Genomic DNA, 19,790 nt, shown 5'->3' on the forward strand with positions numbered 1-19,790 from the left:
ACCCTTTTTTCTCTTTATCACGTGGCTTTATCATAACTATGCTGACAGTGTGCTGTACATGTCTCCCTCATGCCATGTATTATATCTATATCTATCTAATATATAAAGCTCAAAGTGTGTATGTATGTATGTATGTATGTGTGTGTGTATGTATGTGTGTGTGTGTATGTCCGGGATTGGCATCCACACCGTCGCAGATACAGTCACAAAATTTGGCACAGTCACACATCTGGACCCCGAGAGCGTCCTAAGCTATGTTTAACCCTGCGCGTTCCAATTCACCAAACAATTTTGCCCCTAACTACATACTGGGGAAAAAGTGTGTGCGTGTCAAGCCCCACCCCTCATTATGATGTTATAATGCCCTTATTTGCATAATGGGGAAACAGTGTGTGCATATCAAGCCCCGCCCCTCATTATGATGTCACAATGGTTGCCATGGCGATGCTGATGTCATCATAGGTTGCAAGCCCCGCCGCCGCTCATTATGATGTCATAATGGTTGACTATGGGATGGAGGATGTGTGATGGGTATATGGGCACTGGACTATGAGATGGCAGATATGTATGATGGGTATATGGGCACGGGCCTATGAGATGAAGGATGTGTGATGGGTATATGGGCACGGGACTATGGGATGGCAGATATGTATGATGGGTATATGGGCACGGGACTATGGGATGGAGGATATGTATGATGGGTATATGGGCATGGCACTATGGGATGGAGGATATGTATGATGGGTATATGGGCATGGCACTATGGGATGGAGGATATGTATGATGGGTATATGGGCATGGGACTATGGGATGGAGGATATGTATGATGGGTATATGGGCATATGGGCACCAGCCTATGGGATGGAGGATGTGTGATGGGTATATGGGCATGGGACTATGGGATGGCGGATATGTATATGGGCACGGGACTGTGGGATAGAGGATGTGTGATGGGTATATGGGCACTGGACTATGGGATGGAGGATGTGTATGATGGGTATATGGGCACGGGACAATGGGATGGCGGATATGTATGATTGGTATATGGGCACGGGACTATGGGACGGAGGATATGTATGATGGGTATATGGGCATGGGACTATGGGATGAAGGATATGTATGATGGGTATATGGGCACGGGCCTATGGGATGGAGGATGTGTGATGGGTATATGGGCACGGGACTATGGGATGGCGGATATGTATATGGGCACGGGACTATGGGATGGAGGATGTGTGATGGGTATATGGGCACTGGACTATGGGATGGAGGATATGTATGACGGGTATATGGGCACGGGACTATGGGATGGCAGATACTTATGATGGGCATATGGGCACGGGACTATGGGATTGAGGATATGTATGATGGGTATATGGGCATGGGACTATGAGATGAAGGATGTGTGATGGGTATATGGGCACTCGACTATGGGATGGCGAATATGTATGATGAGTATATGGGCATGGGACTATGGGATGGAGAATATGTATGATGGGTATATGGGCATGGGCTATGGGATGGAGGATATGTATGATGGGTATATGGGCACGGGCCTTTGGGATCGTGGAAATGTATGATGGGTATATGGGCACAGGACAATGGGATGGCGGATATGTATGATGGGTATATGGGCACGGGACTATGGGATCGAGGATATGTATGATGGGTATATGGGCATGGACTATGAGATGAAGGATGTGTGATGGGTATATGGGCACTCGACTATGGGATGACGAATATGTATGATGGGTATATGGGCATGGGACTATGGGATGGAGAATATGTATGATGGGTATATGGGCATGGGACTATGGGATGGAGAATATTTATGATGGGTATATGGGCATGGGACTATGGGATGGAGGATATGTATGATGGGTATATGGGCACGGGCCTATGGGATCGTGGAAATGTATGATTGGTATATGGGCACGGGACTATGGGATGGAGGATAATTATAATTTGCTATAACTAACCACAGTTAGTTACTATGCCCGGGCAGTGCCGGGCTCTTCAGCTAGTATATATATGAAAACAAGTGTATGTGTGTGTGTATGAGTGTGTATGTGTGTGTGTGTATGTGTATAGACTATGATGTTATAATGGTTGCCATGGCAACAATGTCATAAAGGTTGCCATGGCGAAGATTATATCATAACAGTTGCCATAGCGACAATGATATCATAATAGGTTCCATTGGCGACAGTTATGTCATAATGGTTGTCATGGTGACTATGATGTCAAAATGGGTATATGGGCAGGAACTATGGGATGGAGGATATGTATGATGGGCATATGGGCACAGGACTATGGGATGGAACATATATGTGATGGGTATATGGGCAATGGACTATGGGATGGAGGATGTGTGTTGGGTATATGGGCACGGGACTATGGGATGGAACATATGTGTGATGGGTATATGGGCACTGGACTGTGGGATGGAGGATGTGTGATGGGTATATGGGCATGGGACCATGGGATGGAGAATATGTGTGATGGGTATATGGGCATGGGACTATGGGATGGAGGATATGTATGATGGGTATATGGGCACAAGACTATGGGATGGAACATATGTGTGATGGGTATATGGGCACTGGACTGTGGAATGGAGGATGTGTGATGGGTATATGGGCACTGGACTGTGGAATGGAGGATGTGTGATGGGTATATGGGCATGGGACTATGGGATGGTGGATATGTGTGATGGGTATATGGGCACAGGACTATGGGATGTAAGATATGTATGATGGGTACATGGGCACTGGACTGTGGGATGGAGTATGTGTATGATGGGTATATGGGCACTGAATTATGGGATGGAGGATGTGTGATGGTATATGGGCACGGGACTATGGGATGGAAGATGTTTGATGGGTATATGGGAATGGGACTATGGGATGGAGGATATGTGTGATAGTTATATGGGCATGGGGCTATGGGATGGAGAATATGTATGATGGGTATATGGGCATGGGACTATGGGATGAAGGATATTTATGATGGGTATATGGGCACAGGACTTTGGGATGGATGATGTGTATGATGGGTATATAGGCATGGGATTATGGGATGGAGGATGTGTGATGGGTATATGGGCACTGGACTATGGGATGGAGGAATATGGGCACTGGACAATGGGATGGAGGATAATCATTATAATTTGTTATAACTAACCACAGTTAGTTACTATGCCTGGGCAACGCCAGGCTCTTCAGCAAGTAATATATAAAGCTGAAAATGCTGTGCCTATGTAGGTTAAATAAGTATCAGGAGCCAACAGCACATGAACTTTCTCAAGACTTATTTTAGTAAAGGATCTTTGGGCAATTTTACATTTATTAGGGGGGCGCGCTGTGCTATTCTTATTTTAAATTTGTGTCAATGACATCTAATGTCTTCTTAGTGACAGTATATCGGATAGTATCAAGAATTTCCCAAATCTGTCGTACAAGCAACTGCCAGGGTCAGTTAAGTTTTTCAAAAAGTAGATAAAATCTGAAGTATCAGAAATAATCATAGATTAAATAATAAAATTAAAATTATTTCTATAGTGCCAACTTATTCTGCAATGCTTTATATTTTAGAGGAGACTTGTACAGACAATAAAGACATTACAGAGTAAACATATACCATAATTAAACAGATATAGGAGGACTGAGGGTCCTGCTCTTACCACGTATGAGGAAATAGAGGAGACACGTAAGGTAAAATGTAACAAGTGCTTGTCTTATACGGTCCAGTCATCAATACAATAAATGTGGCATTCACATAACGCTGCATGAACCGGTCACCAGCCAGTATGAGTACAAATACAGATACAGAAGGCTATTAAGTACATGGAGCATGTCTAAAAAGATGGTATGAGGGACATGTTTTGGAAGAAAAGTCTGTAAGAACAGAACAGGAATAGATACATAAGTGAGATTAGCTTAGTTACTCACCGATAACGGTGTTTCTCGGAACCCATGACAGCACCACGGAGAGAGGGGATCCGCCCTTCAGGGACAGGAACCTACAGATAAAAAGGGCGGTACCTCTCCTCCGCCTTCAGTTGGTTACAGAGCATCAGAGGGTCTCCAGGTTAGTTAGACAACAGAAATATATGCATAGCATTATAATATTGCTTATTATCAGAAGCACCGTGTCTAAACGGAAACACTCTACTAACAGTAAAACGTGCCCACCACACTCGTGAAGGGGAGGGGAATAAGCGGGTGCTGTCATGGGTTCCGATAAACACCGTTATCGGTGAGTAACTAAGCTATTCTCTCTCACCCATGACAGCACCAAGGAGAGAATTACAGAGATTGGTAGCTTAGGGAGGGACCACCGCCTTTAGGACCCTACTCCCGAAGGTCAGGTCAGACGTAGAGGCTAGATCTAATCTATAGTGCCTAAAAAAGGTCAAAGGTGATGACCAGGTTTTACAGATTTTTTCTATTGATACCTCAGATCTTTCAGCCAATGAGGTCACCATCACTCCTGTGGAATGGGCTCTCAACCCTTCCGGAATGGTATTTTCACTGGATGAATATGCCAGGGCAATCGCATCCCTTATGCACCTTTCCAGGGTACTCTTAGATGCTTTGAGTCCCTTCCAAGGTCCCTGAAAACACACAAGGAGAGAGCCTTCCTTCCTACATTTCTTGGTGGCCTCTAGATACTGCACTAGGCACCTCATCACGTCTAAGGTGTGGAATTTGTCTTCTCCATTCTTTTTAGGATTTGGGCAGAATGAAGGAAGGACTACCTCTTGGGACTTATAGAAGTGTGATGACACTTTGGGTAGATATGCCAGGTCAGGCTTTAAAATGACCCTATCATCTAGAATCTTTGTGAAAGGTGGCCCTACTGATAAAGCTTGCATATCGCTCACTCTGCGAGCTGATGTTAGCGCCAAAAGAAGCACTGTTTTTAACGACAGGATTCTTAGGGATGCTGAGTGAATAGGTTCGAATGGAGGGCCTGTTAGCGTGGATAGTACAAGATTTAGATCCCATGATGGTAATCTTTGATTAGCTATCGGCCTGGATCTGGATACGGCCTTAGTAATCTGTCACCCAGGGATTACCTACCACATTATGGTTATAAAGGTGCCCAAGGCCGCTACTTGTACCTTTAATGTGTTGACCGCTAGACCCTGTTCTAGGCCCTTTTGTAGAAATTCTAGGATTTTGTCAATGTGAACCTCATCCTGAACCTTTACCCCCGAAGTGGATAAGAATTTTTTCTTTTTTTTTTTTTTTTTTTGTAGTGTAGTTATCAGGTTCTCTGAAATTCCTCTGTCTCTCATCAGTGCCCTCTCAAATTCCATGCTGTTAAATGGAATCTCCCTGCCTGAGAGTGTAACACTGGCCCCTGCGATAGCAGGTCCAGGAGATCTGGGAGGATCCATGGGTCGGTTAGAGAGAATATTCTTAGCCAGGAGAACCAGGTTCTTTTGGGCCAGAAGGGGGCTATTAAAATCATTCCTGCCCCATCCTCCCTGACTTTTCTTAGCACTGCTGGGATCAGCATGATCGGGGGAAAGGCATATGTTAGGCCCCATGTCCATGGGAGTATGAAGGCGTCCAGAGCTAGAGGATTCCCCCTGGGGTCTATGGAGCAGAAAGTTTCCACTTTTTGTTTCTGAAGTCGGCAAACAGATCTATGCCCGGGTCCCCCCACATTTTTACAATCTGCCGAAAAACGGACCGCTTTAGGACCCATTCCCCTTGTCGTAATTGGGAGCGACTCAGAAAGTCTGCCCTTTGATTCTCCGTGCCCCGGATGTGTAGTGGTGACAGAGATAGCAGGTTTGCCTCTGCTAATTTGAGGACTCTGGAGAATGTTTCCATTAGGGCTCGGGACCTGGTTCCCCCTGATGATTTATATATGCTATTGTGACTCGATTGTCCGAAATATGCGGACATGATGACCCCGGAGCAGGGGTAAGAAGTGTACTAATGCGTAGCCCACTGCTAAGAGCTCTCACTGGTTCGAGGAGGCTTCTAATTCTTGAACTCCCCACGTACCCTGGGCCACTTCGTTGTTCATGTGTGCTCCCCACCCTGTGGGACTGGCATATGTGGTAGCTATGTGTGTTATTTTTTGTTACCCAGGGGATCCCTTTGGAAGGGTTGTCTTGGCTTTTCCACCAGGTTAGGGAATGAGTAGTTTTTGAATTTAGGGTAATACGACCCTCTAGGTGTCCCCCTACTGCAGACTAGTTGGCTAGTACATCCCACTGTAGATCTCTCGTGTGTAACTGAGCCCATTGGACTGCTGGCAGGCAGGCGGAGCGAGAACCTAGTCGTGACATCGCTTTTCTTAATGTCATGGAGGGATTTTGGGATGGCTCTTGTTACAATTTGAGCAATTTTCTCCTTCTTGCGGTCTGGGAGGCGGCACTCTTGAATGTTTGAGTCCAATATTAGACCCAAGAATTCCTGTACTCTACTGGGCTCCGATCTTGATTTTTTAGATTCAGGAGCCAGCCCAGGCCTTGCAGAGTGCCCATCACTCTGTCCCTCTGTTCCCAGCGTTTTTGAACTGAGCTGGTTGCTATTAAAAAATAGTCCAGATACGGGATTAATATTATGTCTTGCTCCCTTATATGGGCCATCATCTCTGCCCGTGGAGCTACAGATATTCCGAATGGCAAGGCTCTATACTGGAGTTCTCTTATCTCGCCCTTTATCGAGACAGCTAACCTGAGATATTTCCTGGAGTTTTTGTGAATGGGGACGTGATAATAGGCGTCGCTGAGATCCAACACCGAGATTGGTGGTGGACCTGATTGACTCCATTTTGAAGTTTTAAATTTTTTTTTTTTTTTTAAATTTATAATTGTCTGAAACCTGCCGCCTGGCTTGGTCACCAGGAAAAAGAGGGGAGTAAAACCCCTTGACCCTTCCCTGCAGGGGAACCTCCTGGAGGGCTCCTTTTTCTACCAGGCTTAGGACTTCGTTTCCTAGGGCTTTCTGCTCTTGCATACTGGATCTTAGCGGAGTCATTACATACTTTTGAGGCGGGAGGGAGAGAAGTTTATCCTTAGGCCCTCCTGGATTAGGGGTTTACTATCCATGGGTTGTTTGAGATTCTTTTCCAGGCTGGGAGAAAATAGGGTTAACCTTCCCCCCACCCTGAGCAAACTGTCACCTAGAGGGCTTTTTGTCTCAGGACAAGTTGCCGAGGAGGAACCCTCTATCTCTTTCTATTCCGAAAGGGCCTCTTAGCTGCATTTGAGAGAGCGGCTGCTTTGGACGATAACCAGACTGAGTCTGCGGATGAGTCCGCTAGGAAGGCAGCCGCTCCCCTTATTACTGGGATAGAGTCTAGGATTTTATCCCTTGGCGTCCCGCTATGGCTGGCCTGAGGTTACCTCCAGCTAACTGCCATGCACCTTTAAGAAAGGTATCTGCCTTTTTATCTAGGGGACCCCTGAGGGTGCCCATGTCCTCAAAGGGGAGGGCAAATTTTTTTTTTTTTTGAGGCCTTTGCGACAGCTACATCGAGCTTCGGGCCCCTTTCCTCACAGGGATATTTCCTTTTAAGGGAAGGGACCGTGGTGTTTTTCCTGTCCGGTTTATCCCATTCTTTTTGATTAGACCCCGCACATTTTCATTTAGCGGGAACACTCTCCGCGCCTTTTCTGGCCCAGTCCCCCGAACATTATGTCCTGGACTGTTTTATCAAGCCTAGGGTCCAGCACCCCCATGGTAGACATTACCGCTTTCACTAGTTTGTCCACCTCGTCTAGGGGGAAGCAGTGACGCCCCTCTGTTTCCTCGTCTGAGGATGAGGAACTGGAATCTGAGGGTTTTGACGTGATTTCTCCCGATGTCGAGGAATCCGACTGGGAAATCACTATTGTGTCTTTCTTTTTTTTTTTTTGATTTGTCCCTATGCTTAAGGGATATAAGGGCACTCTGACCTCCAATTTAATCGCAGCTTTTAGGTCAGAGGCCAAATCCGGAGTTTCCTAACAGAGGATTTCTTTTGTACATGGTTCCGTTTTTTTTTTTTTTTTCCTGCACTCGATGTTTTCTTTGCTTTGGCTTTTGCCCCCGGTGGTCACTGGGGTTATAGCAGTTTTTGGCCCCTGATCATTTGACCATTCCCTTTTCTATTGGGGTCACATGGTCTAGGCAGGTGTTGGTGATAGCGTCTTGTGAAGCCACTGCAGAAACCTGGTGGAGTTACCAGCTGGCTTGAAGCCACTGCTGAAACTGGTGTTGAACTCTGGCTGCCTGGTGTCCGCAGCAGAGTGAGATGGTGAAGGTGGCAGCTGGCTCTGAGGTGTAGAGCCACTCTCTCAAGAAATAGGTAGGGGACTAGCACAAGTGGGGCACTCCCTTTTCTTTTCCCCTTCTTTCCCTAGTAAGGGAAATGGAACTTTTAATACAATGGTGAACATTCACGAAGATCACTCACCCAAAGGTATGCGGCTGCAGGTATCGATTCGGGAGATGGAGTCAGGTCCTGAATAGGCTGCTCTCCTGGTGGCGATTTGCTCCTTGCAGCTGACGTGCTATGCTGCGTGGAGTGACTACTGGAACGACCATCCGTACTGTGTTCCTTTTGACGATGATTGTGGTGCTGCTGCTGCTGCTAAAGCTGCTGCCTGGCTTGCTGCTCCTGTTGCTGGTCACTATCCCCTTCAGGATTGCCTCCAGCCTGGAGCGCTTGTGCAGCCACCATCTTAAAATTTCCCGGCTGGCGTCACCGCTCCCATCCTGCACCGCGGTCCCCGGGAGAGCGCTCCTGCGCATGCGCCGGTTCTAGGGACCTGGAAGCCGGCTTCTACTTCCGGGGCGGCCGCCATCTTGGTACACCTCTGTAACCCGGCGCCACCCGCATGTTTACCGGGTCCCCACGAGCCCCGACTTCCTCTCCGGAGCGGCGGCTCCGGCGTCACTCCCGCCCGCTCACCCGGCAGCCCGCATCGGCCCCAGCAGTGGCGGCTTCGGGCACCGCACCTTCCCGAGGCAGGGGCCTCCCCGCTGCCACCACCGGACAGGCCGGCCCCGGATCCTGGACACACGAAAGGTACCGTCCTGTGGGTCCCTCCGTCAGGGACAGGAACCCAACTGAAGGCGGAGGAGAGGTACCGCCCTTTTTATCTGTAGGTTCCTGTCCCTGAAGGGCGGATCCCCTCTCTCCGTGGTGCTGTCATGGGTGAGAGAGAATAACCTCTAATTAACATATTACCTATCCAAACCACAAGGTAGGTAGTAAACCCCCACAAACACAAGAATGAACAAACCAATGAGCATGTGCGACCACTGGGGTGGGGGTCTTAATGGTTTTGCCCCCAGCAATCATACACTATCTATCCTGAGAATAGGAATTACATTTTAATTATGCGACCATCTCTGTTAAATTATTATGTAGTGATGGTGCACAGGCAGCAACCATAACAAAGCCTTGGTACTAGAACCCAAACACACCTCAGCCACTTATGACCATTTAATATTCAAAAGGCTCAATGTACTAAAGATGGAAATGAGGCTGTAATAGATTTTGCACTGAAACCTACAGCCTACAACTTACTGTTTAGTAAAGTTAGTATGACATAATAGCATCTTGATCAGAATTACAAACAGACTCCGCAACCATGATTCATTGAAGGCATCGAGATTCATTGAAGGCATCGATTTTCACATGACAGTAAAATACTCAGCAATTCACCATAGGCAACAAACACAATCGTTACTAGAAAATATAAACTTTGCTAGCCAAACAGTTCTGCTCAACCCACAGAGCTGGAAGTAGATCTGCAACGCTATGACCTGGACCACAATGTCACTCAACCTTTGCTATCTTTTCAGGTCAGTTTAACAATGATCGAGACATCAAAAGACTATTTCTACTTTTTCAATATGATTTCTCTACAATGGTCATTTTCAAGTGTTAATGCGAGAGTCCTCGTACACAGTAGGTGTCTCACCCCTGAAGCGGGGTTTAAAGAACACTTTGGTTGAAAAGCTTCCAGAGTGCCATGTAGAGGTTCAGATACCTGCTAAGCTACAGGCTGATAACACTGATCTATCCAACATCAGATAACGCACTGCATCAAAGCTTCAACTGTGTTCTGACTCCTGGCATTCCAGGTCATTGAGTTATTTCTAGTGACAGCCAAATAATGAAGATTAGTATTATACAAAGGCAATGAAAAAATAACACAAATGTCCAAATATTTTATAATTCATTATTATGAGCTGTTTGCCTCTAATGCATTCTCTTCTGGCATCTCCACTGACAAACGTCCACAGGATGGCAGGCACATGAATGGAAAGACAATGTACATTTAGACGAGTTATTAATGGATCATTGATACTTATTAAAAATACATATGGCGTAAACTCAGCAGAGATAATGCATTCTTAATAAGGATCATTTATTCTCTAGTAAGCCGCTATTAACATTACATTTTCTTACCACTTTAGTAAGAATATGTACAAAGAATATATACCAAGCCGTGGAAGAAGCCCAAAACATCTCTCGGGCACCAACTCGCGCTTTGCTTTGATTAATTGCATAGTTAGTAATATGACGCTATCTTCACACGCAGATGTGCTACATGAACATTTTAAAATTACAAATAAGTAATATGTATTAAAGGGGTTGTACATTCTTTAACCGCTAGTCTGCAGTCACTCAAAGTGACTTCAGACTTGTGAATCCTCACATCACGTGCACTGCACACAGAGAGGAAATTCCAGTGTCGGTGGCAGGAGCGATATGCGTACTTTTAGGCACATACCGACTAGATGTGTCTGGCCTCATTCAATGCAAGAGTATTGAGCAAGGCTGTGACCAGTCTAGTTTGAATGTGGCCAGGAGTATGCATATGGCCATCAGTGCCGGCACCGGAGAATCCTTACAGCATGCAGTGGGATCGCTGTGAGGATTTACAAGTCTGCAGTCATCATAGAGTGACTGCAGACTTCTAGCTCTAGACCGGAAAACTTTCAAGTAATATGGGCACAGCAAAAGATGTTGCTCCATTTGCCTAGTTTACAGCATGTATCGATCTTTACAATGTTTCATTGGTCTTATTCACAAAAATATCGTAGTGCTAAAAATGTGAACACTTGTGGTAATGAAATAGTAAATTACTGGAATAACTAGCTTTGTAGATTTCTTATGCTTTAGGTAACATTAGTTATCAAACACGGTAATTGTTGTCGGCAATAATAGGACCAATACACTATACAGTATATTTACCTGTTAAATACTGGTGCAGATAAGTCCATCAATACACTTTCATTAAGAACCCAGATTTCACATTATGCAAACTGAATACATTTTTATGACATGCCAACAAAACCATTGATAGGCTGAAATTCATGTATGACATCTGAGGGGCCATGTACTGGCACATACAGCATAAACAACTCCTAACTGAGTACCAATATTTTTTTTCCCCCAAAGCCAGTCTTGTACTATTTAGATTAGGGTTTGGAATTTTAAGGAAGGGCATCCTTATACTGGTCTCTTACTTATTGTGCATTGCGTATAGTCAGCCGGAGTCTCTTGGATCATCCTGTGTTAAGGCGCTTCATTTTGTCATAGAAATGTAATGCAGAATTTTGTAGATGTGCTCAACCCTGAAACCAAGTCATCCTAAAGGCAGCTAAAAACTTATAAATATTGCATCTTCTCTTCACATTACATCTTATGTGTGAGATGCTTTATTTCATCTCTAAATCCATCACAATCCAGCGGGCGGCGTGTAGCACTGAGCATGTGCCATTTCATTCTTTTATGTATTCTCATGTTACAGTCCAGAAAAGAAAAGACGCGTATTGCTTTTCATATTAAATAATGCAACATCATTTCAACAGCTACAGCTCAATATATAATTAATGTAGCAGCACCATTGGTGGGCCTCAGTTCATAGTCTGCTCCGGGCCCCCCACTCATGTTTTTCCCTGTCTGCCTGTAATACAGACTATAAAATAATAGTTTAGAAGAAGAAACAATGAAGAAAGGGCAGCTCCAGGAAATATTCAAAGGGACATTTTGAGCAAAGTTTGTACACTGCATTATGTCCAGCATATGGGCTGGAAGAGAAGTGAATAACATTGGAAACTCTAGATCACCAAAGCGGCCTACCGCCCACTCAAGCTCCGCACTGGACACAACACAGTGTGTTTGTTTTGTCCTATGAGTTTCTTTAATGTCACTTTATTGGATATTTAAAAAATAAATATATTTTAAAATATCATTTTAAATAAAAGAAATCAATGTATTTGCCATACTTTTTTCCCAGATTACAATATACAGTATTTTACAAAGTGAATAAACTGCTGCTGGCATCCTCAGATTTCAGCAACCAGTGTGTAGATGGCTGCATCAGGAAAAATGGAAACATAAGTAGTACACAGTGTTCCCTGCAATCAAGGTCATGTCCAAGTGACGCGTCTACTGGTGCTATAGACGAAATACAAAGAAGACAAGAGTGCCCCATACTGTAATATGTTTTTATTTGAGAACTGGCTAAAACCAGAAAGCAATAGCTTATTAGTCCACCTTGTCTAGTTCTGCTGGAGGCACAACTCTTAAATTCATGTCGAAATTTGGTGCAGATCAGCTACTTGACCCAAAAAATGCCTAAGTGTAGCTCTAAATTGTAACTACATATCAAATACAAAAAAAATGAAAAAAAAAAACTATGTCGCCCCCCAAAAAATGTAATAACCCCTTCTACATATACATTGGCATGTGGTTGATTATAAGGATTTTAGCACAAAGCACACTTTAATTAATACATCTTGGAATAATAATAATTTCCACAATTGAATATGTTTGAAAAAATATTCTTGTGTCGTGGTAATCTTATAAACGTGCCCCTGCTGTGTGCTGTGTGATGGCTGCGTCTTACTAACTTATTTTTATTATCTCAAGATCTATTAATCAATATATACTTTGTTGATAGAACGAGCCCTTTAAAATTTGAGTTGTATTTGCCAGGCTAAAGGAAGGGAGTGCGAGAAAAAAAGGTACCGAATTCATTAAGAGGTGAAAGGAGTAATAATTCTGGCATATAAAATGCAGGTACTTTTTCTGAATATGCCATTTAGGGGGTACGGTTTCAAACTGGTGAAAACACTAAAAGTTTCAAAATTTGTGTGACTATTCAAAATGCTTTTCACCAATTTTCTGACAATCTCTCTGAAGAAGAGGTTGAACATTATACAGATTCCAGTAAATGTTCATTTGACACTACAGTCTTTAACATACAGTACAGTAGGATCACTGGATATGGACTGTTCATCCAATTATTTATTTTTAAAGGAAATGTCCAGAACTATTTTATTTTTTTCACTTAGTGCCAAAAAACACTAACAGAGGCAACTACCTGCCTATTCTACACCGCACCTGCTCAGACCGGCCACCCACCAATCCTGCCAGCAGTGCAGCTGCTCCACATCAACAGAGCAGCTCTTCTTCTTCCAGACTGATGTGTCGACGTGACATGACTGCCGATGTCATGCTGATTGACAGCTGGCTTCCCTCAGTTAGTCAGGGGGAACTGGCTGTCAATCAGCATGACGTCAATAATCATCCAATCATGCCCCATCAACAGAGCAGAGTGTAAGGGAAGCGCCTGCTCTGTCGATGTGATGTCAGGGGAAGCCACCGAGTTGTCAGCCGGAGCCATCTGTGATCACTCTGTGCCTGCAGAGAAGAATGGGGATGGGCACAACAGGCACTAACTTGCCTGTTAGTGCTTAGGTCCATAGTGAAAAAAAAAATTGTAAATAATTGTGATGGAAATCATGAAAAAATTTATTCAGCATGGCATCAAAATGTGCAATTTTAGTAAGCCTATAGAAGGCACAGATTTGACTTTCTGGTACACAGATGGTTTAAATTGGCTTGTGCCGCTTTTTAAAATAGCTACTTCTTACTACAAATATCATCATATGACTAGCATATGAAAAAGTAGTTTTAAAGAGAATCTGTCAGCACAAAAGACTGTTCAAACCAAGCAGTGCATCATTGTTGTGGTCAAGCAGTGCAATTCCCCTCCCACCTACTTTATTTGCCTCAATTTTCACTGTCTCCTGCATATATATTTTTACATTTTACATTAAATGCAACTGATGTCTTCATATCTGAATTGTGGGTTGTAGACATTTATCACTTATAAACGTAATGATTTTTCATGGTTTTTCAGTGTGTCTGTAAAAAAATATTGCCTGTCCACGATTCGTTGAGAAGCCATTAGGAAAAAATGAAAAGTCAAGTTGGTGATTCTGCTTCCCTGGCTCCTGTAAAGCTAAAGATATCAATAAATGATGATGAAGGCAGAGATGGATGAAAAGCAAGTAGGCGGGAAGATGCACTGAACTGTTTAGTCACACCTAGAGGGCACCGATTGCTTGTGCTTGGTTTGAAGTCTTTTTCCGCTGACAGACTCCTTCTAATGAACTTCTCTCTCTGTCTGCTACTTAACCCACATATAAGTTTAAAACGTCGACAAAATATATTACAACAATTTTTTTTATTTGCAATTTTTTAAACTATAACTGTCATTATGAACCAAAAATAAGTGTAAAATAACAGGAGCATTTTATACTAGAATGTGCCTCAATCAAAAGAGGGAATTAGGGTCATGTCAAGGGCACTCCGTGTATACAAATCACTGCAATGCTCTTATTTCCATTTGTGCGGCACTGCTGTTAGCCGCGTTCTCCTTAAGGGAAAGCTTGTGTCTTTTTCACAGTCCCATTCGCATTATTCTTGACAGTTTTACCTGACTGAAGCAGGCAGAGCATTGAGTCTGATTCGTTTGGATCATACAACAGAAACAATCAATCTCACACAACTTGACCAGCCAGTCTTGCTCAATATTCTCTTCCCTGAGGCAAAGAGTGTAAGAAAAAAAAAACAGAAAAGCATGGAGTAGGTCGAGGAGACCCATGAAAAACCAGGAGGGTGGAAGACAAGTAAAGATATAACTCCTGACAAGCGGAAATGTCTGATGTCAAAAGCACAGGCTGAAAAGCCAATTCAATACCAACGTGAGATATCTTGGCTTTAACAGAACTGTGTCAGAGACAAACTGTGTACGCATGAAACAAGCATGAGCTGTGAGGAACTGTAATAGGAGATAAAGATATTACGCACTGACACCGCCGCTCTGTAAAATGACTACAGCTGATAGTAAAAGCAAGTTATAGTTGTGAAGATGGAATTATGTTAACAGGAAAAAACTTTATCAGCAACTTAGAGAACCTGTTAGTACAATTTTGCAATGTAAAGAAAAAAAGGTGCTGTAATACTGATTACACTGATCATCTTGGTGAAGAAATCCACTTTGTAGCTCTTCTTTTATCACAATTTGAAGTTTTTGGCTAATTAGATTTCGGTGCACAGGGGCCGGAATGTGCACCGGGTCTTCTCCTCCTTTTCTGTGATTCCCCAATCCCTCTTCCTGCCTCCAGTCTGTGAATGACAGGTCATTGCTTTTTTAGTGACCTGTCTCCTCTGTTTTAAGTTAGATTTCAAACACAAGAGGCCGGCAGAAGAGTCAGGAAATCACTCACAGGGAGGAGAAGGCCCAATGCTCTGTCCGGCCCCTGTGCACCCAAAATCTCATTACCAGGAAACTTCAAATCTTGATTAAAGAAGGGCAATAAAGTGGATTTCTTCACCAAATGTATGTTCTGCATAACAGCCACATCTTTACATTAAAAAGTCAAGCTGACAGGCTCTCTTAAAATAATTGTCCACTAAAAAAATTCATCAAAGTTGCCCATATCTCTAGAGATCAGCCCTGTCCCAGGTCGTTGAATCTCCATTTCTGAGTTATGTGAAAAGTTAGAGAGAGTTTTCTCTAAAAGGGACATGCTGATTGGTTCATTTTAATAGCTAAGCCAGCACTCTTCTTTGTCACAGATGATGCAGGATTGGAGGATTTTTCATAATATAGGTAAATTGTTAAATTCTATATATTTTAGTAGTAATACATGTAAACAGTTCTCAATATATAACCACTTTAAAAGGAGCATAACTTCAGGATTTACCCCTGGAAGGTATTAAGATCATTTTATTAGCTTTATTGGTGTCTGTAATATCCCTAAATGCTATATGAAAGCATTTAAAAAGTTTCATCGTCCCTGCTCCTTCTGCCTGTGAAAATATTGTTGAACTAGGAGTGTATGGGGGAATGTTTCTCCTTGTTGAGAGTGCCAAAACAGTGTAAGGAGACTTATAGGCTATACAATACTTGCCTGAGAATTTAAATATGCTAATATCCTCTTCAGAGAAGAAGAGGACTCAACCTCTAGTGTCACATGTTGGCTGTAGCAATCATAAAAGTCAATATCAACTCTCTACTGAACCTTAGGAAGGAGTGTCCTAAGTCATGTGGCAAGCACGGTAAAGGGTTGATATTGGCTTTTAGGATTGCTACATCCAGAAGGTGGCACTAGAGATCAAGTTCTCTTCCTTTCTAAAAGGCCATTTGCATGTGAGAAACTATTTTGTTGCTTTTTGCATTTTGTGCGCTAACTCAACACAACACTTATAGTAAAATGCAAATACCTGGTCCATTACATTGACAAGATGTGAAGCATTTATTTAGGATTTAACAAGTATTCTCTCCTGGTGATATATAAGTGTATAAGTGTGGTGTATAAGATTTACTGAAGTCCAACGCTTAGCAAAACATTTCATGTTCACGATCAGAGAAATGATTATTTTAATTTCATTTCTTAGTGATTGCATGGTGACTTGTTGCAGAAATCCTTGAAGGCAAAGTCATGACACTGAAACTTCAGCTCCTGGCAAATAGTGTTCTTTTCCTCTCATTTTCACCTCCTATATTTGCTGCGCAAAATTGGCATACTCTCCTCAGATAAAATAAGGCATTTCAATAATTAGGATATTGCCAGAGAGGAGAAATGCACACTTCAGGGCCTGAAACGCCATGCACTCTAAATAGCTGTCAGTCAAACCGGCTAATTATTCAACAACACCCCCCCTCTCATTTCCATCCCCCCAAAAAAGTTTTTCTTAGGCATCTGCTATTGAGGGAGAGTCGGGAACCCACCATAAACATTCAGTATGTATCCTCTTGTGCCAGAATCATCGTGGTAGTCTGACATTCACATTTCTTCATTAAATTAAAGGGAGTCTGTCAGCACAACATGACTGTACAAACTAAGCAGTAGTGGTGGCCAAGCTCCGCATTGAGCCTTCCCCCTACTTGTCTTGCATTTATCTACATCCTTCTCTTCCTTCTATAAAGCCAGAGCTGCCACTCAAGGAAGAGGAGGGCAGAGATAGGTGGAAAACTAGTAGGTGGGAAGGTGCACTGAACTGCTCAACCAAGGCAAGGATGCACTGAGCTCCTGTGCTTTGTTTGAACAGTCATTTTGGGCTGACAGACTAGCTTTAACAATTACAGATGTTAAGGATATGTAATCAATAAATATTTAGCTATGAAGATATCCAAAATATATAGATGCATAGACGCTTACACTTGAATCATGGACATTCAGATCCAATATGAACGCTTTTAGTATATCTTGAAATAGAATGCTGATATGGCTTCTAAACTATGTTTTTCCAACACGTTATAACCCAGTTAACTTTTGGTGTATTGTTTGATGTTTGCCAAATGCATTGACCTTTGGTAGATATTGACACAACTGGTCAGATGTAGATCGAGAACAAAGGAGAAATGTGTCTGTGTCCAGGAGCCATTGTTCGTATAACAATATTATATTGTGTTAATAATATCAGCACCCGAAAAGTCAACATCCTTTAACCATATGCCAATGAGGTAGGTAAAGCATTGGAAAGCATCTTGCTTTTTTCCTATAAAAACCCACTGTATTTCCAGGAATAAGACAGGAATCACTGAGACTCGACGCACTGTGTACTGCGATTACGCCGGCCGTAAAACTCTGACATATAATTTGGCAGCAGACAATTAAGATGAGAACGCATGCATCTCGTGTGCCCCAACACAGATGTAACATGAAATGAAAATTCCCCTTTGGTCCACATACAAATATGTCAGAAGAAGATATGGGCGCAGTTACCACTGATCCCCCAACTGTAGTGATCTCACTCACTGTCTTAGTACAAAATAAACCCTTAGATCTCAAAAAACTTCATTGATCAAACCAATGTAAAGTGTTAACTGTAGATAATATTTAAGATGCAATAAACAAACCAAGAAAGGAAAGAAAAAACCCTAAAAAATACATTTTAGTTCAATAATTAAGACATCATGATATAATATGCAAAAAAAAAAAAAGAACTAGGGTCAAACAAGTATCCAGTAGACAATTATCTAGGTAAATATATAGATAGGGGGAACTAGTCTCACCCTACTACGTCCTACCACAGGCCCTAGATGACTGCGGAGGTTGGCACCCTAGTTGATGATGATGTGGCGCCCCCGCTCAACGTCGGTAGCCCTAAAGGACCCTAGAACACCCTAAACACAAAAATGTCTATTTTATACTTGTTTGACCCTAGTTCTTTTTTGTTTTTTTTCGATATTATATCATGATGTCTTAATTGAATTTAAAGGTATTTTTTAGGGTTTTTTTATTTTATTTTTCTTGGTTTGCTTTTTGAGTCTTTGACCCCAATATTTCTACTAGAGGGTTTAGAATATTTAAGATGCCCAGAAGATACAAGAATTGTAAAATACTCATTCTAATTTGTAAGGTTTCTATAATCCCTTACCTGGTCCTGTGATTGTCAGCACATTCTCTCTCCGCCTCAAGCAGCGCCTCCACCTGAGGATGCAGAGCTCCAGTATAAAAAGATTTGGAGAGAAGAATTATCAGTCCAAGGCAAAACTTTGCCCCCATTTCTTCTAACTCCTTAGTTCCAACCTGTAAGCCCTGTGAAGGATGCAGATGATATGGAAATGAGGAGCGCACAATCAATCTTAGAGATAAACAGCAAGCTCTGAACGTGTGCACATTAATTGACCCGAATCCCATGAAATCATTAATAACTTCTACACTTGCATTTAAATGCTCCTACCACTGTTTGCAGATGATCGGCCGCCACTGTTTATCTAATTGTAAAGTTCTCTTGACGCCTTAAACTTTTTTTTTTACCTCTTGAAACAAAGTTAAGTAGAAGTTCAGCAGCCACAGGACTTGTTACTTGTTTAAACAGCAAGTGACAGAATTAATCCGAGCAATTGTCACAGAAGCACATTGAGAAAATTTTGGTCAAAACAATGTGAAACAATCTTGGAAATGAACAAGAAAATACCAGAAATCAAAACTGTAAAAGCAATGGGAATTGGAAAAAGAATCATCATGAGATGTTTTCTAAATCTAAATATATAAAACTTATGGATATACTTTTATTTCCAAAGGTTTCCCATTCTCGAGTTATTGGCTTAATTCCTGGAACCTGGCAGCAGGGTTTTCTAGATTAAAAATAAAATAGTGCTTTACTCACCCTCTCGGGGTCCAGCGTTGAGTCACCACCATTGATCGGTTCTCTGTTAGTGTTTGCATCACTAATGTCACTTTGACAGTGCTGCAGGTAACCAGTGAGCTCAGTGGCGCAGAGTGCCCCATGCTATCAGCTCAAGCTATAAGGTCTCTTATTGGCTTCAGTGCTGTCACTGTGACTTCATTACTGCAAACAATATCAAACACCAACTGCAGTGGTAGAAACTTAGTGCTGGACTGGTCGAGGGTGAGTAAAGTTAATTTTTGTTTTTGTTAAATCAAACTGCACCATAGAAGAGATTCCAAACCCCTTAAATAGAATCTGTCAGCAGATTTTTGCAAAATAAT

The 19,790-nt window shown here is 42.7% G+C and overlaps 1 protein-coding gene across 1 annotated transcript in view; it reads right to left on the bottom strand.

Annotated features, from left to right (window-relative positions):
• AGBL1 (AGBL carboxypeptidase 1) overlaps positions 1-19,790 on the bottom strand; it is a 1,225,565-nt gene that overhangs the window by 476,474 nt on the left and 729,301 nt on the right. Inside the window, exon 22 of the mRNA XM_073569145.1 lies at positions 18,712-18,872. Coding sequence (XP_073425246.1) covers positions 18,712-18,872 — 161 coding nt within the window. The remainder of the gene's footprint in view (positions 1-18,711; positions 18,873-19,790) is intronic.

Source organism: Dendrobates tinctorius, unplaced genomic scaffold (genome assembly GCF_039654945.1).
Source record: "Dendrobates tinctorius isolate UK_male_01 unplaced genomic scaffold, ASM3965494v1 ptg000022l, whole genome shotgun sequence".
Classification (NCBI taxonomy): Eukaryota; Metazoa; Chordata; class Amphibia; order Anura; family Dendrobatidae; genus Dendrobates; species Dendrobates tinctorius.